The 22,357-nt window shown below is 38.0% G+C and overlaps 1 protein-coding gene across 1 annotated transcript; it reads left to right on the plus strand.

Moving 5' to 3' along the window:
* Positions 1-903: 903 nt before the first annotated feature.
* Positions 904-10,367, plus strand: LOC137962935 (acetolactate synthase small subunit 1, chloroplastic-like). The gene is made up of 12 exons (XM_068810072.1): positions 904-1,304; positions 1,771-1,984; positions 6,598-6,681; positions 6,915-6,983; positions 7,108-7,191; positions 7,280-7,432; positions 7,903-7,989; positions 8,126-8,230; positions 8,349-8,471; positions 8,551-8,703; positions 9,729-9,794; positions 9,921-10,367. Exons 1-12 carry the CDS (start codon positions 1,078-1,080, stop codon positions 10,002-10,004), a joined length of 1,449 nt encoding a protein of 482 aa, XP_068666173.1. The 5' UTR covers positions 904-1,077; the 3' UTR covers positions 10,005-10,367.
* The last annotated feature ends 11,990 nt before the right edge of the window (positions 10,368-22,357 follow it).

Here is a 22,357-nt window from a genome sequence, read left to right on the forward strand (position 1 = left end):
AAATTAGGGTTTAGGCATACCTTCTGAAATTTGGGGAAATCCGTAGCCGAAGGGTGAAATCGATGCCTAATCGAAGTAGGTATTAAACAATCGATGCCCAAATGACCAAAATCGAAGAAAATCGAAATGAAAATGGGGAAATCGAACGAAATCGGAAGGTATTTTCGGGGGAAAGGAGATTAGCCAGAGAGAGAAGGGAGGCCGAAAGGGAGAAGAGAGGGAGAAGACAGAGAAGAAAGGAAGGTTGGGAGGGAATAGAGAGAGAGAAGTAAGAGAGAGCGAGTCCGAGAGAAGAGAGGGAGTCACGGAGACGAGAGAGGGGGTGCGAGAGAGAGGGCGAGGCCAAGAGAAGACTGAGAGATGAGGCAAGAGGCGAGAGGGAATTGAGACGGTGGTCGGAGATGAAAGACGAGATCGATTTTGGCAGCAATGACATCAGGGGCGCAGGGAGACAAGAGACGGAGTGCGGGAGAGAGGAAGAAAAAACTGAGAAATGACGACGCGCGATGGGGGGGTGCGAGGAGAGAGAGGGGAAAAATCGACCGTCGCCCGTCCTTCAATTCAAAGAAGATCCAACAAGGTCTTCTTCCACAAGATCGAAATTAAACCGTAGAGATGAAAGACCCCTTCATCCCTTATATCGAGATGAAGTTTTATCTACACTCTACTAACGACTTCAAGTGTTGAAGGGCGTTATGCGGTTAAAGATTATCTCGTTCTTCAAGTTGACTTACCCCACTAAATAATGCGGGGAATTCATTCCACTTTATTGTGGATTAACCCCCCTACGGACTTCTAACCGACGAAAGGTGTAATTACTGACCCCCCTAAAATTCATTCACTACAATTTCTCTTCGAGGAAGAACTTCCGAAGGATTCTTTTTACCTGCGAAAGGGTGTAATTACTGACCATAGAAGAGGAAGCGCAAGAGGACCCAAGAGCAGACAGGGTCACGAGCAGAAGTGTCTTTGGTTTCATGCAAAAAACCCGCTTGTGATACCACATCCCTTCATTTCTCCTGAAAAACCCTTACAGATCCCTCTCTTTCACAGTTGCACTGGGAGCTCCACTCAACCATGGCTACTACATTAGCAACCCGCCCATTACCAGCGAAAACCGTGGAGTTCCTTTGTCAAACCTCTTTGGAGTTAAGTCTCGATATCAGACACTTCCGGTCCCTTAATTTTTCGCGAAGAAGATGCGGAACGTGGTCGAAAAGTGTGCACTTTGAGCCGCGGAAACTGGTGGTCTCCGCGAGCAGCGGGAGTGAAATTGCCGTGGCGGATTTTAGGGCTAAGACTAAGTAAGTACTCAGACATGCATTTTCCTGTTAGGATCACTTGTATTCCTTGCTATAGAAATTAGGTATTCGTGTAACTTTTTTTTTTTCTCAATATGCATTGATTGATTAGCTTCAAACGTGATATGGTTGCATTTGGTCGATCTGCGAGGATTTTTGTTCTCGTTCCTGTTATGTTTTGCTTTGCTGTATTTGAATGAAACGGGTCTTCAAGCAATCGACTTTTACTTCCGGTAGCGTATTATTTGTTCCTTACGTGGAGCTTTAGCGTCTCTGTTTTAGAAAACGGAGCCATAGATCTCAGCACATTGTAGAGAAACAAAAACCATCTATATTTTGTAGATTTTGGTTGACTGATTCTAATGTTTTTTTTTTTTTTACTATTGTATGGAACCTATTTATGTTGCCAATTTATGTCCACATCAAAACCCCAGTAGAGGTGTTATTTCCTTGTATATTTTAAGTGCAGGACGAAACGCCATACGATCTCAGTATTTGTTGGGGATGAGAGTGGAATGATAAATCGGATAGCTGGTGTCTTTGCCAGAAGAGGCTATAACATTGATTCTCTTGCTGTTGGTTTGAACAAAGACAAGGCACTTTTTACCATAGTTGTCTGTGGGACTGAGAGAACATTGCAACAAATAGTAGAGCAGCTTCTTAAGCTTGTAAATGTCTTGAAGGTGAGCATTCTCTCTCTCTCTCTCTCTCTCTCTACACAATGAATTTGTATAATGGAAGATTTCTCCACACACACACACACACACACACACACACACACACACACACACAATCTAAAGGATCTTCCAATCTAAATGAAGGGCAGGAAAAGGCCTCTTTATCTAGGGAATTTGTAGCACACACACACACACACACACACACACACACACACACACATATAACACGGTTTTTTTTCTTTTTTTTTAAATTTGGCTTTTATTATATATACACACACAATGAATTTGTACAATGGAAGATTGCTCCACACACACACACACACACACACACACACACACACACAATCTAAAGGATCTTCCAATCTAAATGAAGGGCAGGAAAAGGCCTCTTTATCTAGGGAATTTGTAGTACTGTTAGCTGTTCTGAGTGTATGCTGCTATTCAACAGTAAGATGAGAGCAAAGATGTATAATCTCGTCAAATATGCATTTGAGTCTGTATGGAGGCTTAACCTTTTCTTTTATTCAGCATACCTCATAGGCTGAATGACCTTTTATGATAACTGGGGCAAAGAATTTTTCTTGATCCAAATTTAAACCATTCAAAAGGGACTGGGGTTCTGTTTCAGTTGAGTTGTATGTGCTTAGAGAGTCCTGTGTGTGCTAGTAGGATGAGCCATTCTTGGTTGCATATGACCCTTCCCATTCCTGCCTGGCCTCAGTTTCTAGATGAACTCTCATCAAAATTAAGTTTTTGCCATCCATTTGCAGTGACATACTGTTACTATATTTAGGTTGCTTTTACAGTGACTACAAAAGATCAATTTTTGCTTCCAGCTAAGAAGGCTTTGTTTTTTCCTTAAAAGGGCTTGGTGAACAAAGTATCAATTGAGGTGTGTGTGACAAGGCCTATTTCTGCGAATTCTGTTGTTATTCTTTCAGCTGGGTTTTTGACTTATTTATGGAAGTGGCATGTTACAGTCGTTGTGAAACGATCATGGATAGAATTCGACAGATCACACCTGGTTGCATGACTCAATTATAGGTCATCAGTTTATGTGGATAATGGACCTTCTTTTCTGTGCTTCTCCTGTTCTTTTAATTGGTATATGTGCGGCCAGGCACTGATCCTAATTTTTTATTTTTTGAAAGGTGATAACAAGTTATTAAGAGGAAGGAGCAAATGAGGCTCCTATAAGATTTGGGGGCACCTGCTACAAGAGAGAACATCAAAGCATGAAAAATGAAGTTGGGTCCAAAGACTATCCCAAAATGACTAGCCAAGTTAAGAAGTATCTTTTTCAACTAATAAACCCAAGATCATTGTATTAATTAATCTATGTGGGACTATTCTTTAACACTCCCCTTCACTTGTAGGGTCTTTTTTGTGGTTCCTACATGTGGACAGTTTGGGTGGAGGCTCACGTGTGAACACCTGCTCTGATACCATTTGTAGTTGGGTCCAGAGCCCATCCCAAAATGACTAGCTAAGTTAGGAAGTTTCTTTCCCTACTAATAACCCAATATCTTTGTACTCATTAATCCATGTGGGACTGTTCTTTAACAATGTTAAAAGACACTCATATGTGTAGGGGTGACAAGATTAGTAAATAAGAAAAACTTCCATAGGAATAACATAGAATTGTAATTATACAAGCTCGTGTATGTTTTTTTTCTGTCTTTTTCCTTTTGAAGCATGTACCCTTAATGGCGTTGTAGTCATTGTAAACACCTTCCCACAATTATAAATACAACCTTAAGGTAATGGGGTAGAGCATTCAAGCATCTTCTTCTTGGCTCAAATTCGTCATTACAACTCTCTTTCTTTTCCTCTTCTTTCTCTCCCTTGGTTTGTTCTATCTTCTCTCCCAAGAGCTAGAGTTCTTCTCTTCTCTCTTTCCCTTGAGATTTTTGGTGTTTATGTGTTAATCCTTAAAATAAACATGGTATTAGAGTGGACAAAGATTTGACATGGAAATTTTTTTGCCTTTGAAATTGAGCAAACCTCTTTGACTGGTGTATGGAGTATGACTAGGAGTGATTTTTCTTTTCTCACCATTATTTTGAGCAATTTGAGTTTCTTGGTAAAGAACAAAAAGATCCCTAGCTTGAGAGGGAGAAGTAGAAGAAGAAGTACAAGAAAGAGATAATCAACAATGAAGAATTCTATGTGTTGTGGTAATCAAATTTTATGTGACTAAAATATCCAAGTAAGAGGGAGAACAAGATGAAGATTATAAGCAAGATGTGAACAAGAACAAAATGAATCAAAACAAGGCAATCAAAATTTCTTTTTCAAGCCACACAATATTAGAATTCTTTTCAAGCACACAAGTTTCTTGACCAAGATTATTTGCAAAGTGAAGTTACAAACACCAGTTTGAGGGAGAGTGTTAAAAGACACCCATGTGTGTAGGGGTGGCATGGCTAGTAAATAAGGAGAACTTTCCTAGAATTGACATTGAATTATAATTATGCAAGTTGGTTTTTCCTTTTGAAGAATGTAGTCCTAATGGCGTTGTAGTCATTGTAAATACCTTCCCATAACTATAAATACAGCCTTAGGCAATGGGGTAGAGCATTCGACCCTCTTCTTATTGGATCAAATTTGTCATTATACCTCTCTCTCCTTTCCTCTTATTTCTCTCCCTTTTTTCCCCCTCTCTCCTACTAGCTAGAGTTTTTCTCTTCTCTCCTTCCCTTGAAATCTTTTGTGTTTATGTGTTGGCCCTAGAAATCAACACAATTTATTAAGAGGCAGGAACAAATGGGCCCCCTACAAGATTGGGGGGCATCCGCTACAAGAGAGAACATAATAGCATGAAAAGGAAAATTACATGAGAACAATTACATAATATGTCTATTCATTACTATGTCATAGACGGAAGTGCCTTCATGGGCAAGGCGGTCCGCCACTTTTAGCATATCTAGGATGTAGGAATGTGCACTTATGAGATGCCTGGACAAAATCGAGAATCTCCTTCAGTGATTCTTTCACTGAGGTTGTTTTCTTAGGAATTGCTGTTTCTCCTCACTTTGTAATTCAGGGGAGTAGGAGCTTAATCGTGCTACCTGGCCCATTTTTGTTTTTTCCAAATTACTGTATTGGCATTTGCAGTTTCTAAGTTAATCTTGAGTCTTGGTTTCTGGTTGTTTGGTCTTATTTATGAAAAAAATTATTTATCTTTATCCTTCTCCATTTATTTGCACTTGATTTCAATTGTTTGCTTGCACACTTGTCTTAAATTCATCTCTAGAAACTGGTGAATGTTTGGATTAGGTGCCTAACATTATCTGATTCTTCTTGGAAGGAAGCTGGGTGAGGCTTACTTGGGATCACTTGACACATCCAAGCTCTGAAAGAAGAAGCAGGAATGATGCTTGAAGCCTATTGTGTTTAGGATATTAAAATTTTCTTATTTTCTGTTTATTTTCGTGTAACAGGTTTATGGTACTTTAACCGTTCATAATTTATTACAATTAGGGATATTTAGGTCTCGTTGAATAAGTATTATATTTGAATATCTGTTTTGGGTTGTAATTGTGACATTCAGTGATTAGAAAGATGAATTTCAGTAGCCATCTATGGCTTTTCATTTCTCTTGCCATGCCATTTAGGGTTTCAAGTGGGAAACTGTTGATTTCTCACAGATTTGCTGCATCAACTTATGTGGATTATCTTACGGAGCCATAGGTTTGCAATAAGTTATATTTTTTCATTTTGATAAAGTGCACTAATTTACCCTACAATCACTGGTTGTAAGGGAAATGCTCCCTCAAACTTTGTAATTTTCTTCTGTTTTATTAATACATCTTTTTCAAAACAAAAAAGAAGATAAAGTGCACGAATTTGTTTGGTAGTAGTATTGTTAGTGTGTCAATACCCACCTCTTTCAAGTTACTGCTAATGTAATGTATTCACTGGCCCCCAATCATGAGGAGCGCCAATGTCGATAGTAAGTTAATTAGTTAGTGGTTCCAGCGTAGACGCTGATGAGGTCAAATTGTGTCCGCAATGGTTATGTGTGAAGAAACTGTAAAATGAATAAGAAGACAGAGGCGTGGTCCGGGGAGACCCAAGTATGCACGGAAAAATGAATCACCCAACTGTGAACGGGACTTAATGGAAGCAGCAAAAACAGAGGCGCACTCTGTACTGACCGTCGCAGTGGACAGAGGCCTCCATCGGCGCCGGAAGAGAAAGGAAGCTTCCTACCATCATTTTCATAGCTTTCTTCCTCGACTGAGTGCTGCAAAACACCTATAAATAGAGGTGTTCTTCAGCAACAATCGACATCCAAAATCATACATCTTCCCTATTCATTTTATTTTTAGTTTCTTCTTCTGTAAGTCCAGAAGCCATTGAAGCTCTTCTAAGAGTATGTGTTGGGACAAATCAGTTTGTATTTGAATATAGATCAGTGTTGACTTTCTTCTTGATTGTTGTTTAGACGTTCTTGGGTTGAGCTTACTCTGTTTTACAGTTACGTTGGTTCCAAGTGTTTAGCATGCCACTGAGGTTTTTGTTTGCAAATGTTTGCTGTTCTCTCCATAATTTGGGATTGTTTCAGAGGTCATTTTCCATCTGCTGAGAAGAAACATCTTGATTCTTGTGTCCAGGTGGAAGATTTATCTAAGGAACCTCAGGTAGAACGTGAACTGATGCTGGTAAAACTCAATGTGGACCCCAGCAAGCGGGCAGAGGTAGGTGACTAGATCTCATCAAATTGAGAAGATTTACAGTTTGTCTTGTAGATAACTGAGTTGCTATGTTAATTCTTTTTACATACTTTGGCCCCACAAATAGTTACTGAGGGAAAGAGGATGATGTTTCTCCTAAGAACTCTTCTTCATTAGGACTATTTGCTTTGTATTGTTTTGCCTGCGACCCATTTATTGGGAAAAACATTTTTCTCACCTCTGTTTATGTTCTTAAGGTCATGGGACTTGTGGATATATTCAGAGCAAAAGTTGTAGATGTTTCAGAAGACTCCCTAACAATTGAGGTGATGAATTTTATTATTTTAAATTCAGTGTAATCTACAATGAGTGAACTGCTCCTTTCATCTGTTCCATTTCCAAGACTGTGTTATGACTTTGAATGATAATTGTTTAATGACCGCACTTCAGGTGACAGGAGATCCTGGAAAGCTGGTTGCTGTGCTAAGAAATCTCACAAAATTTGGAATTAAAGAGATTGCTAGAACTGGCAAGGTCATCTGTTTTCACGTCATTACTTCTGTAACATCCAATCTCTGACATACTTTTTAGAGCATATTTTTTGAATTTATGGGTTCCACAGATTGCTTTACGAAGAGAGAAGATGGGAGCAACTGCGCCTTTCTGGAGATTTTCTGCTGCTTCCTATCCAGATCTTGGGGGTGCAACGCCTGTAGAATCTTTTGCATCAGCTGCAGTGGGGCCATTAATGAGTGATTCAGATCTTTCTTCAGGGGTATGCTTTTTGCATTATTCATTTTCATTATTGAAATCTTTGCATTTCATTTTGTCCTTGTTTAGATGCATGCATCTTTTTTTAGTGAGATATAGTTTCTCTACCACAAATTTATAGAGTTTTCTGCACTCAATTGATTTCTACCTGATCAAAATCTTGATAAATTCAGAAAGGCTCTGAATAACTCAAAAGGAGTATAAACCATCAGTTATCTCCTAACTGTTATTTACCAGTAATTTTTTGTTTTGAGAATAGTTTTTTACCAGTAACCCGGTAGATGGATTTTTTTTTTCATTTTATTGTTTTTAACCATATTATTGTGGTTTGCTATGTTGTTTTTCTGTTCCACTTGCCTGTGTCTACTGTCTCCATTTTGAGTGTTTTGGGTTCCCTATCCCCTTCCAAAACATTACTTTGCTATTCTGGTATTAATCTGGTCTCGTAGAGTTTCCTGACACTGTTACATGCAGGGGGATGTTTATCCTGTGGAATCCAATGGGAGTTACTGGGAAACTCAAGTGCTTGATGCTCATTGGGGTGTCCTTGATGATGATGATGTAAGTATAAGCTCTTTTGACCCTGACTGATTGGCTTAGGTTGATTCCAAGATTATTAAGTGGTTTCAAAAGTATTGGCCTTTAACAGTGGCTCTATGTTCGGTTTATCTAATATTCTATGTACTGTCTCTTTCAGTCCAGTGGCCTTCAATCTCACACATTATCTATGCTTGTAAATGATGCACCTGGAGTTCTCAACCGGGTTACTGGTGTTTTTTCACGTAGGGGTTACAATATTCAGGTAATATTTGGATTGACTGCAGCTTTTTGTTTCACTCCACTCTCCTTGAGTGCCTTCCACACTTGTGTTCGCACACACTTACTTATACATGCTTACTGCTTTCTTATGCATTCTTCAGAGTCTAGCTGTGGGTCCAGCCGAAAAAGAAGGAATTTCTCGCATCACAACTGTGGTTCCTGGGACTGACGAATCTATTGGCAAATTAGTTCAACAATTGTATAAACTCATTGACATTCATGAGGTGACTTCATGCTTCAGTGGAGTAATTTTATCTGGCAATGATTGATGAATTCTAAAAGTAGTGATAACTGGCATTTCAGGTTCAAGATCTGACACATTTGCCCTTTGCTGAGCGGGAGTTGATGTTAATAAAAATTGCTGTGAATACTAGTGCGCGTAGGGATGTACTTGACATTGCTAGTATCTTTCGAGCCAAAGCCATTGATGTGTCTGATCACACAATCACTCTTGAGGTGCATGGATGTACTTTATTTATATTTACAATTTTATTTTTCAGTGCTATACATTAAATTTACGTTTTTTAGAAGTGAGGAAATTCTTCAAACCCCCTTTCAGGTGAAATTTTTCTACACTATGATGCAATTGACAATTTAAGCCCATTTGTTGGTATGAATTATAAAAGTTTTGATTGCCAGCATGTATTCAAGTTGCAACTATGATCCTGATGTAACTCATAGTAGAATTAGTTTCTCATTCTCACTATGGCTTTCAATTCAATTAAGGTTTTGGTTTGGTGGTTGAATTGCTTAAGCCAGATAATTATTAAGGGTCAACTTTTCAAAGAAAAAAGTTAGGATTAATGGAAAGTCTGTAAGAGAACTCGCCCAGTGGTACTACTGCCAGCCATGTGTTGCTCTGTGTACTGCAGTGGTGTATTTTTTTTTTTATTTGTTATGATAGAAGGGGCCTGATGGTGCTGTTAACTTTTTAGTTGGTATTTGATCTTAAGATTCTCTTGGGCAATTGTGTTATTTTTTTATTGAAAAGCATATCTGAAATTTGCGGATCTTTTTGGGACTGTTGTAAAAATCTGTCATACCCCTTTATGGGGGTGTATTTGGACTTGGTGTTACTCCATCTGGCCTTACTGGAATTTTGTGTCTAAGTTGATTCATAAGGTTATTTAATGCTTCTAATTTCAGCCATGGTACAGAAAATTAATTAATATTTTGGAAGATAGACAAGATCTTAATGTAATCTTTCAAAAAAGAAAAAAAAGATCTTGATGTGTCTAATACTTCGTGGGCATTACATATATGTACTAGAGACTTTTGAGTATTCTTCATTCAGAGTGTCTTATTCTGAAGGATACTATTTTCTCCCAATATATTAGTGGTATGTTATAAATAAATAGTGTTTTTTTCTTACTAAAAGAAAGATATGATTAGTGGAAGGAATGTGGAGAGAGCTATTCTATTTGATTTGTTGTTGTAGTTTATGTTAGTACTGAGTGCAATTCTGCTTTATCTCATTTTAGCTCACTGGAGATTTGAATAAGATGGTTGCACTGCAGAGGCTGTTGGAGCCCTATGGCATCTGTGAGGTCTGTTAGAACTTGTCTATTTTCTACTTTTGACAGCTTTTAGGTTAACGTCGATCTTACTATAGTTTGTTTGTTCATCGTTTAGTTGTTTTGCTAAGAGTTCTCAGATGTTCTCTTTTCATGTAGGTGGCTCGAACTGGTCGTGTTGCACTTGAAAGGGAGAGTGGAGTGGACTCGAGATACCTTCGCGGGTTCTCTCTTCCATCATAAGTTAAAAGTAAAGTGGATCAGTTTTTGGATGCCCCTAATGATGTAGTGAGGCTCAGTAACTGCCTTAAGTGGCTTCTTTGGAGGATGCTTTCTAGATTCTATTTTTACTGTAGTTTTTTCAGTTGTGGGAGAACCATGTTTAGTCGCATTCTTTGTGAATAATGTGGATAAGAGATCCATGTTTCTAAATGAAGAAATGTATGCTTGATGTCCAACCAATGAATTATGATAGTTTGGTTTGTATAAACATTTATTAGGTTTTCTGCGTTATTTAAGTCATTTTGTTTATTTAGTGCCAATGTCCAAATCAGGCTCTTCTTTGAATTTGAAAGCTTCATCAAATCCGAACTTATTCTTCAGCAAGTCAACCTGCATTGGCACTGGATTTAGCAGGCTGCACCAGAAGTAGTGACATATAAAAGCGATACAGAAAAGAGAACATCTGAGAACACTTAGCCTTGGAGCCTGCACTTCCAACTACCTAACAACCCCCTTTGGGAGGTTTTTGAGCTACAAGACATGCACATCATTAGTAATTTAAGTGTTTGTTATCATCAAAATTATTTCAATAAATATCGTTCAGCCCCAATTCTGATTTCAATGTATAGAAAAATTTCTCTTTTCTATCTTCTCCCTTTAAACCACCTTAAATTTCAGAGTCTTCATTTATTTCCATGCATTTTATCAGTCACACATCAGATTCTGATCAGCCCACTTTACCTGTATGCATCAACATTATTCAACTACCTTGATGGACCTGGAGAACATAGACGTTCTTTTGAACCTAGAAGCTATTTTAATGCTAAGACTTTTGTTAAAAGTTCTTGCATTTTATCTTTGTTTAGATTATCTAAACTTTGTTTTAGTTCTGTTAAATCTTTGAAGAAAACAGGATTATTTTCATGGTCAATATTTTCTATAATATTTTCTAGGATGTTTTGACACTTTATTATTTCTCTATGTTCATGTTCATCATATAGGAAATCTATTTTTTGTTGGAGATTCTCAACAATTTTTTCTAACCTATTAAGGGTCTTACCATAAGACTCGAAGGTTTGATTGGAATTGGTGACGATGTCACTATTTCCTATTGGTGGTCCTAAGGCTTTATATGGGTTATGTGCCATAATCGATGTGAAGAAGAACATAAGAATTGGGCCTTGGATTTCCTATTCCTTCGAAACGGGAACTGTTTGAGGTTTGTTGAGGTAGATGGCCTATCCTGTTCGATGGAAAAGTTGGATCTAGTGTTTGTGATCACTAGTTTTCCTTCTATCTCGTTTATGGTTTTTCGGGAGAGGGGAAGGTGTCTGGGTGCCAAAGGTTGGACTACGCATTTTGTTGGCCATGTTAACTCTCTGGGGTCGCGTTATTCTATGGTCAAGTTCTCAGAATAACCAATGTTTTTGGCTAATTTTGTGAGTTTCTTTGAATCTTTAACTGGAACCTTTCCAGTGTTGATTCCTCAGGCTACTATGCATACAAGTATGCACATAACTCTTCTTCCTGGTTGAATTCCATTTTTTGACCAATTGTCTGTATAGATTTTTAGTTGTCTGGGTGCCAAAGGTTGGACTACGCATTCTGTTGGCCATGTTAACTCTCTGGGGTCGCGTTATTCTATGGTCAAGTTCTCAGAATAACCAATGTTTTTGGCTAATTTTGTGAGTTTCTTTGAATCTTTAACTGGAACCTTTCCAGTGTTGATTCCTCAGGCTACTATGCATACAAGTATGCGCATAACTCTTCTTCCTGGTTGAATTCCATTTTTTGACCAATTGTCTGTATAGATTTTTAGGGACAAGGTATCTTGGATGTGCTTGTCTTCTTAATCTATTTGTAGATTGGGCCATGTTGTAAAGGATATTGGGCCTAATTCTAAGTTAGCTCTAACTCCTCCGAGTAGGGTTTTTTCTAAATTATTCTTCACAGAGTTATCTACTATAACTGCTATGAAGGGTAAATTCTGATTAATTCGTATTAAGGGGTCTAATCTTATACGAACTAGTCGATAATGGACATATTTGAATCGTTTTGGCTTAGCTAAGTCAGATTCACTTAATAATCTGTAGCAGAAGGTACCTGAGTCGGTATCTTGTATTTCTACAGATAGTTCCTTCTGGAAGACGAAGGATTTCTTTTGGAACTCAATCCAATCTTTGTTGTAGACTTCAGTTATCCTAGTGATACTTATTATCCACTTTTTTCCATCCTGCATAAGATTAGGATGTTTATCGTATTCTCCCTGTGTTTCATGATGTACATGAACACTGTTTTGGAGAGAAGTACATTCTATTCCTATTTGTTCAGACATTTAGGAATTTTAGATGAGTTGAGGTCTCTTCTAATTTTTGGAACAAAATTTTAATCAGTCGTTCCAATTGATACAAAGTGATGAAAGGAGAGTAGTGTTGTATAACTAATTCTCTCAATTCCTCATTTTGAGTTAAGGCACAGATGTCTCAAATAAGACGATCTCTATCTGTTCCGTGATGAGCTTTTATAGAAGCTATTTTACAAATAACTTCCTGTAATTCCTTTCTACATGGTTTGTTGTTAACCATTTTAGTTTTCACTTCTCGGATAGGTTCTAAGATCCTAGAGTGATTTATTTCTTGATCTACATAGCTTTGTAGATCTGTAAGGAAACGTACTGTTTATTCAGTATTTCTTGTTTTAAGTACCTCAAGATGGGCATTAATTCTTCTCTTGAGTTTCTGTACTTGTTCATTAACATCACTTTCTATTCCTACGCAAAAGAAAACAACGTTTTCTGCTATGTATTTTTCCCAACATCTTTTCATAAAGAAGTTGTGATGCATATCACCAACTAAATCCATTATATTATTTAATATTGGATTATTCTTATCATGCCATCCATGTGGATAACCTATTATTGGACAAACATTTGTGTGTCCAATTTTTAACACAGTATCATAAGAAGGACCGTTGTGTTCCTTCAGACCTACCAGTTGGGGTCTTTGGTACATTAGTACATTTGTAGTATACCAATGGTACATGAGATGTGACCGGTTTGGGTCGTAACTGTTTGGGAGTATATATACCTAAACAGAAAGAAGTCAAAGTTATTCTTTGGTTCTTTATTCATACTTATGCTAGGAAACTGATTCCATGGCTCTGTAAGGACCTAGTCTAATACTTGGCTCTGATACCAATTTAAAAACAACCAGATACACAACGGATTATGGTACCGAAAGCACTATTGCTCTGATACCATTTTAAACGAAACAAGTCTCTACTAGACTTTGATTGACACACAACAACTAACACACAACGGATTATGGGGTGAACCTAGGGTGATGGCACCAGAACTAGAATCCTAGGGATCACACTGACTACAGGCAGCGAAAAACAACGAAGACTCACACAATGCTATTCCTACAGTCACACTTCATACATCCTATCATTTCACCATCATATTACTTCTGCTTCCTACCACATGTCACTGCTATATACTCGTTTGTGTCTATTTTCATAGCTATCTAATAGGCCCAACATGACTTCTGTTGCTACTTAGAACTTCTTCAGGGTTTGACCCTATTCCTGCCGGCTTACCACCACGTGGGCAATCCGTCAATGCGGTCTTCACGGTCTCCAGACGGCCCCAAGTCGTTCCTATTAACTGTTGCGGCTCCATGGCTGCTACAGTAGGGTAAAGCACAACTCCGTTTGGTTTTCTACCTCAGAGCGTAGCCAAATAATTCTAAGTCTCTAGCTTCTGTCCTATTTGGCACTATTTCGATACTATTTCTTTTTGACGAGTGAACAGTAAACATGAATAGTAACCTTGAATAGTAAAAATGAACAGTAATTTTGAATAGTAACCTTGGAACAGTAAAAAAAAATAAATACTGTGGAGATCATATATATAGATGTGGAACATGAACAATAATAACAAATACTGTACGAATCATAATATTACAAACATGCGAAAAATATAAAAACATTGTTCAAACAAAATAAAAACAACTAAATACATACCTTTAAAAAGGGAAAGAAAAGAGAAAAAACTACTTAGCTACATAACTCCCGAAGTTACTGACCATGCCACAGGTCGGTTCCCTCTTTTCTACGCAGCCATGATGGTTGTTAAGCACATACCGTGTTTTAAGGAACTTGCCGGAGGATCCTCGCCGAAAATCGCCTTCTTCTTCTCGAATGTCCGTCGGTTTTCGAATCAGCTAATGCTTCTCCGTTTTTCGAATGTCTTAACCTCTGGAGGAGCTTCAAATTTATAGTTGAAGGTCTTTCATGTTTTTCGCTTTTACCCTTAATTGAAAGGTGTGTGTTTAAAGGGTAACTTTTGTCTTTTTGGCGTTTTATTTTTGCCCTTGCATTATTACCATTCGGCACCAAAAGCAGGGGTAGAAATGTCTTTTCCTTTTGTGACGTCATGATGCTGACGTGCAGGAATCTTTTCTAGCCACCATTGTTGACTTGGTGTAGCCGCCTTTGATGACTTTTGTAGCTGCCTTTGCGGACTTTTTAGCCACCTTTGCTGACTTTGATTTCGTCTTGGGCCTTAATGGCTGCTGACTTGTCTATTGACATGGCTGCTGACAGCTCATTCGGACAGCTACCTTTCTTTGCACAATCTACAGGTGTGCTCCTTTGAAAAAGTCTTCTGGGCCATCTGCCAGAAGCTTTCCTTGGTTGCTTTGCTGAAGGGGATATTTCCTTTGAGGAGTTTCTTCACCGTTGCTTCGAGACTGGTCTGGACAGGTACCAGAGTCTCTTTATAGCTCTTCGAGACGATCGTTAGTGGGACGGAGGTCTTGTAGACAAAGCTTTTCTTTTTCTTAATCAACTGTTGTATGAGTTGTATCAGGTTCTTGAGCCCGTGAATACGGGATCATATTCCATCTTCGCGTCACTTTCTTTGATGCCTTCAAGTGTCACGATAGAAATGCTTGAAAACATCTTTGTGTCAGTAACAATTTCAGTTATACAGGAAACGAAATGAAGTCGAATTCCTTTACTCTTTGTTATGGAGATGAAACTTTTGCAAGCCTCCATAATCTCTTTTGGCATTTTCTCCAAAACTGATAAGTCGGTGGAGTGAAGTACCATCTGTTTTATGAATCCATATGAATAAAGCATGGATGCATATTTTGAGTCTATTTCATGACTCAGCTTCACTTGATTCCAACTATTGCTAGACTCAGTGGTGAAGAAGGGAGTGTTCATCCCTTGTCCAATTTGTTCATTCCATCTCTGGAATTGAACAGTATGATCGGATTCGATCTTTGAACGAATGCTGTCCACCTTTTGAGGGCGTAGCGAGGGTTCCTCAGACATAATGTCCGAAAGTTTTAAAGGTTTAAATTTCTTTAAAAACTCAAACTCATTAAAACATGTTTTATTTGGTTTATTTAGGCTTTTCAACCTTGTAAACTCAAATGGGGTAGCCAATTTTGTCTTGAATGATTTCTCATTATTAGACAAATCCGTTTCCATCAGGGATGGATCCGTTAAGACTTCCTTTTCAGCTCGAGACTGACAGGTAGAAGTCCCTGATTTTGATTTCATAGAAATCATTAAGGTTTCCTTTCCAATGCTAGACTGGCAGGTAGAAATCCCTGATTCCCCTATCTTCAAAGAAGACTGGGTTGTCATTTCCTTCTCATGCCTGACATGACCGGTAGAAATCCCGGGTCGACCTGTGTTTATTAAAACACTAAAGTCATCCGTCTACTAATTAGCTGACGTTATGGCTTCCTTTTCTCGTGATGGAGATCCGGTAGATGTCCTGTAGGAGCTTGGAATATCATGCCGTTTGGTGAGTTCTTTTAACTCTTCGGTTAATTCCTTATCCTTGAGTTGTAAGAGTTCTCCACTTAACCCATATCGGGCACAATTCTCATGTATGTCTCCTCGTTTAGAGAGAACTAAAAGACGGTCGAATAGTGACTGTAGGGTTTAGAGCAATATCGTGAGTGTGGCAATTGCTGCTGCTAGGTCCGTCAGGGTGCTGTTGAGGGGATCCATTTTACCTGTCTGTAACACAAGAAAATTCTTCGAGTGGTAAGAGTATCAGGTTATTTATCAAGTTCTCTATAAATGCATGATGCAGTAGCAGAGAAAATTTTCTATAACAATAGTGGGATATAAATCACCACGCTTGCTTGCCATGTTATATATCAGGAAGGCAAAAGCATAACTGAATATTGAAATCTATCCGGCAAAGGTTGTGCCTGAAGAGTCACTCATATTTTTTGAGGAGGAAAACTCAATTTCGAGATGAAGTTCATATACTTCATCATCTGACTGGATGTCATTATAATGGATGATGTCCAATCCATTTGCTTCGGCTAGTAGCATGTAGGTTTTGTACTGCCGTGTTTTCTCAGAGTTTGGACAATTTTTTTCAAAATGTCTTTCTTTCTGGCATATCCAGCATTTGCATTTGCTTGAGGGTTTTCCCTTTGGGCAAAATGCATTTGACCCTTTATTGGATGTGGTAGGGCCAGAATTTGTTCTCTTTCTAAAGTCTTTCTTTTTAGGAGTATACCTAGTTGTAGAACTTTTTTGTATCCTAAATTTTTTCTGTTGAAATTTCCTAGGATATTTTCGTTGCTTAATGGTGGTGCTTTTACAACCATAACCTCCTACATTTTTGTTCTGGTTTGAACAACATAATGTTTGTTTATTTGCCTTACTACTTTTCTTTTGTAGTTTTTGGGCTTCACAAATATTTGTCAACATATCTTGTACAAATCTGTGTCTTCTTCCTAAAAGTGTCAAAGTTTAGGAAATTATCCATAGTTAGACTACCAAGTTCTGGATTATTTTGCCAATATTTTTTCATGTAGTCTTTTTCAGCTACATGTGCAAAAGGTTCTGGCAATTTTGCATAAAAGATAGACAGATAAGGTTTCTGATCTTCTTTTTGCAGTTTATAGAAGTAACTTGCATATTCGCAATAATACTTCTCATAAAAACAAATGTTACAAATTTGTAACTTGTTTGATTTCTGAAGAGTTTCTAAATGTTTTCTTTGTTTAGTACTCTCATTGTAAGCTTCTAGGGTTGGATGTATTCCTAGAAATTCCTTTGATATCTTAGCCACTAATCCTTTTAAGATATTGGCTATAGATATTGAGGTATTAGCTCATTTTTGGTCTTCGGGAAGGTTGTCCCACCAATGAGCTACATTACCCTGTAAAGCATGGGTAAAGAAATTAAATGCTGACTCTTTGTTCCAAGATTCATGCATATTTGCAGCATTGCTCATGCTTCTTTCCCATTATTTAAGGACTTTTTTTCCATCCTTGGGGCAATCCAAGTTGAGATAAAATCCAAAAGGGTTTATGCTATCCCTTAGTAGCATTTGAAGGATTGACATTTGTGTATTTAGTCGAATACCTTTGTTCTCCCAGGGATATTTTGGAGTGGGAGAAATTTTCTCGTTCTTGTGAGTGAACTGCAGTACGATTTCGAAAGTTATCTTCAAAGCTATCTTCCATGTGGGTGTCTCGTACCTTTGATGTCTCTGCTTCAAAATGGTCACTACCACGAAGCATTCAAAATCTTTTACCAAGATCATTTACCTTTCTGTCTTGAGCAGAGTAGTCTGTTTTCTTGGTATTTTCATCTGCAACTTCATCAGATTCCCAGGCCTCTGGTTCACTGTCGTGTTGCTCATGTTGTTTACTAAAGGAAGGTTTTTCCTCTTGAACATAATAAATCGGTTGGCGACCGAAAGTATTATATGTTGCGTAAACTTCATCATCGGTGGAGGATGATGCTTTGGAGGCGATCCTAAAAGCAGGTGGTGCTGGATCATTTTTTTGAGGTGCTATGCAAGGTGTTGCAAAATACACTAGGTTTTTAAGCCATCTGGTGATGTCAGGAAGGCCTAATGGTAAATAGAGTTTCCATATCCATTAAATAGAAAAATTCTGTCATAGAGCTATTTCTTGAAGCTTCCTTTGAAGTCTTCTGATCATATACCGTAGTAGAATTTCTCTACGGGTTAATCTCCACCATTCAATCAGATATGCTTGATAAGCTATATCGATTTCATTCACTGGTGTGAGATTTTCTCTGGCTTGCCAATTTTGGTCATTCATTGTGTGTACCAGACGAATTTGATCTAGTAGTCTCTCTTTACAGATCATTTTACAAAGCTATAAGGTTTAGTTTTTGTTTGATTTTCTTGATCTTGCATCTAAGGTTGTAGATGCGATCGGTATATCTTTCCCGAAAATAGTAATACTATACCATTGTTGGGATTGTATTATCTTCTGGTTGAAGAGTATTTCTTTAAAGTAAAACGAGGTCAAGGCTTTCTCGTTTTAATTTTAAACAATCTAAAATTTTCTTTTCATAGATCATTCTGATGTCCAAGGTGTAAAAGGTGTTTTATACCCTTAGAAACTCTTCTCCTCGATGAATCCTGCGAAACAAAAGTTCAGCAGCTTCTAGAATCGACTTGTTCTGAGAAACCCTTAGAGTGGTGGAATAAACAAAAACCATATGCCAACCTCGAACTTCTTGATCCTGAAAAAGAAATCCGAGAAAAACCTATGGTTTACACTCCTTCTGATGTTGACGAATTCTCAACACAAATAAATGACTTGCTAACTCAAGGTTTAATCCGTGCAAGTTATTCTCCACATACATCTCCTGCATTCCTGATTCGGAATCATGCAAAGATAAAACATGGAAAAGCTAGAATGGTCATTAACTATAAAAAGGTTAATGAACCCACAAAAATGGATGACTACTATCTTCCTAACAAAGAAAAATTAATAGCTGCCATTAGAGGAAAACAATGGTTTTCTAAATTTGATTACAAATCCGGGTTGTGCCAAATTCGTCTAACCGAAAGAGCTATTCCCCTTACTGCATTCAGTTGTCCTTCAGGACATTAAGAGTGACTTGTAATGCCCAACATATTTCAAAGAAGCACCCAACATATTTCAAAGAAGAATGGATGATATCCTCAAACCATTCTTTAAATTTTGTTTAGTTTATGTTGATGACATCCTAGTCTTTTCAGAAACCAAGGATCAACATAAAGAGCAATTACTTAAGGTATTAAATGCCTTAAAAAATGTTGGGATAGCACTAAGCAAAAAGAAATCAGAGTTGTTTAAAACCAAGATAGATTTCTTAGGTCGAAACATCTCAAAAGGAGAAATCATCCTCCAAAATCATATTCTGGAAAAACTAGCAGCTTTTCCGAATGAAATTGAAGATATAAAACAACTTCAACGTTTCTTAGGATTCCTAACGTATGCTGAACAATTCATAAAGAATTTAGCAGAAATTAGGAAACCCATTCAAAAGAAACTAAAGAAAGACGTCAAATGGGAATGGACACTCACTGATAGTCTAGAAGTAATCAGGATCAAACAAATGATGAAACACCTCCTAGTGTTAACTCTACCAGATCCAGATGCAAAACTGATTTTAGAAACTGACGCCTCGGATCATACTTGGGCAGCATTCCTAAAATGCAAAATCAATGATTCTGACAGAATATGCAAATATACATCAGAAACATTTTCATCTGCTGAAACAAACTTTCATTCTTATGAAAAAGAAATTTTAGCAGTAAAATATGGGTTTAAAAAGTTTTATATTTATCTTGCTCCCAAAGAATTTCTGATAAGAACTGACTGTAAAAATTTTGTCGATTTTATGACAAGAAATTTAGAAGATTCACTTTGTCACGGTAGATTACTCCGTTGGCAGCAATGGTTCTTCCAATTCTCTTTTACTGTTGAACACATTAAAGGAGATAAAAATTATTTACCTGATACTCTTACTCGAGAATTTTCTTGTGTAACAGACAGGTAAAATGGATCCCCTCAGCAGCACCCTGACAGACATAGTAGCAACAATTGCCACACTCACGGTATTGCTCTCAACCCTATAGTCACTATTCGACAGTCCTTTAGTTCTCTCAGAACGCGGAGATATACATGAGAATTGTGCCCGATACGGGTTAAGTGGAGAACTCTTACAACTCAAGGTTAAGGAATTAACAGAAGAGTTAAAAGAACTCACCAAAAGGCATGATATGCCAAGCTCCACCGGGACTTCTCCTGGATCTCCGTCACGAGAAAAGGAATCCACAACGTCAGCTAATCAGCAGATGGATGACTTTAGTGTTTTGATAAACACAGGTCGACCCGGGATTTCTACCGATCATGCCAGGCATGAGAAGGAAATGACAACCCAGTCTTCTTTGAAGATAGGAGAATCAGGGATTTCTACTTGCTAGTCTAGAGCTGGAAAGGAAACCTTAACGATTTCAATGAAATCGGAATTAGGGACTTCTACCTGTCAGTCTCGAGCTGAAAAGGAAGTCTTAACGGATCCATCGCTAATGGAAACGGACTTGTCTAGTAATGAGAAATCATTCAAGATAAAATTGGTTACCTCGTCTGAGTTTACAAGGTTGAAAAGCCTAAATAAACCATATAAAACAAGTTTTAATGAGTTTGAGTTTTTAAAGAAATTTAAACCTTTAAAACTTTCAGACATTATGTCTGAGGAACCCTCGCTATGCCTTCAAATGGTGGACAACGTTCATTCAAAGATCGAATCCGATCATATTGTTCAATTCCAGAGATGGAATGAACAAATTGGACAAGGGATAAACACTCCCTTCTTCTTCACCACTGAGTCTAGCAACAATTTGAATCAAGTGAAGCTGAGTAATGAAATAGACTCAAAATATGCATCCATGCTTTATTCATATGGATTCATAAAATATATGGTACTTCACTCCACTGACTTATCAGTTTTGGAGAAAATGCCAAAAGAGATTATGGAGACTTGAAAAAGTTTCATCTCTATAACAAAGAGTAAAGGAATTCGACTTCATTTCGTTTCCTGTATTGCTGAAATTGTTACTGACACAAAGATGTTTTCGAGCATTTCTGTCATGACACTTGAAGGCATCAAAGAAGGTGACACGAAGATGGTATATGATCCCTGACATGTTCCAAAAGCCAAGCCATGCCCAGAAGCAGTCTGGCCAACCAGGCGTTTTCACTGGCTCAAGAACCTGATACAACTCATGCAACAGCTGATTCAGAAAAAGAAAAACTTTGTTTACAAGACTTCCAACCCACCGACGATCGTCTCGAAGAGCTATAAAGAGACTCCGACACCTGTCCAGACCAATCTCGAAGCAACGTTGAAGAAATTCCTCAGAGGAAATATCCCCTTTAGCAAAGCAACCAAGGAAAGCTTCTGCCAGATGGCCCAGAAGACTTTTCCAAAGGAGCACACCTGTAGATTGTGCACAGAAAGGCAGCTGTCCGAATGAGCAGTCAGCAACCATGTCAGCAGACAAGTCAGCAGCCATTAAGGCCCAAGACAAAATCAAAGTCAGCAAAGGCGGCTTCAAAAGTCATCAAAGGCGGCGACACCAAGTCCACAATGGTGGCTACAAAAGATTCCTGCACGTCAGCATCATGATGTCACAAGAGGAAAAGACATTTCTACCCCTGCTTTTTGTGCCGAAAAGTAATAATGCCAGGGCAAAAATGAAAAGCCAAAAAGACAAAAGTTACCCTTTGTCTTTAAACACACACCTTTCAATTAAGGGTAAAAGCGGAAGACTTGAAAGATATTCAGCTATAAATTCGAAGCTCCTCCAGGGGTTAAGACATTCGAAAAACGTAGAAGCATTAGCTGATTCGAAAACCGACGGACATTCGAAAAGAAGAAGGCGATTTCCGACGATCATCCTCTAGCAAGTTCCTTAAAGCACGGTATGTGCTTAACAGCCGTAATGGCTAAGTAAAAAAGAGGGAACCGACCGGTGGCACAGTTGGTAACTTTGGGAGTTATGTAGATCAGTAGTTTTTCTTTCCCTTTTTTAAGGATATGTATTTAGTTGTTTTATTTTGTTCGAACAATGTTTTTATATTTTCCGCATGTTTGTAATATTGTGATTCGTACATTATTTGATATTACTATTCATGTTCCACATCTATATATATGATCTCCACAATGTTTGTTATTACTGTTCATGTTTCACATTTATATATATGATCTCCACAGTATTTGTTTTTTTTTACTATTCCAAAGGTACTATTCAAAAGTACTGTTCATGGTTACTACTCATGTTTACTGTTCACTCGTAAAAAATAAATATTATCGAATTAGTGCCAAATAGGACAGAAGTTAGAGAGTTAAAATTATTCGGCTACGCTCCGAGGTTGAAAACGAAACGGAGCTGTGCTCTACCCTGCTGAAGCAGCCATGGAGCCGCAACGGTTAATAGGAACTGCTTAGGGCCCTTTGGAGACCGTGAAGACCGCATTGACGGATTGCCCACGTGGTGGTAAGCCGGCAGGAATAGGGTC

Source organism: Aristolochia californica, unplaced genomic scaffold, assembly GCF_029961685.1.
Source record: "Aristolochia californica isolate CCGP_79_NKW_82.1479 unplaced genomic scaffold, dmAriCali1.0.hap1 SCAF_4, whole genome shotgun sequence".
Lineage (NCBI taxonomy): Eukaryota > Viridiplantae > Streptophyta > Magnoliopsida > Piperales > Aristolochiaceae > Aristolochia > Aristolochia californica.

Bases quoted from the DNA above. Each gene is read 5' to 3' on its own strand.
- LOC137962935 (XM_068810072.1), top strand. From the start codon at position 1,078: ATGGCTACTACATTAGCAACCCGCCCATTACCAGCGAAAACCGTGGAG. The intron at 1,305-1,770 runs GTAAGTACTCAG...TTTTAAGTGCAG, and splicing joins GATTTTAGGGCTAAGACTAA to GACGAAACGCCATACGATCT. The intron at 7,192-7,279 runs GTCATCTGTTTT...TGGGTTCCACAG, and splicing joins AGATTGCTAGAACTGGCAAG to ATTGCTTTACGAAGAGAGAA.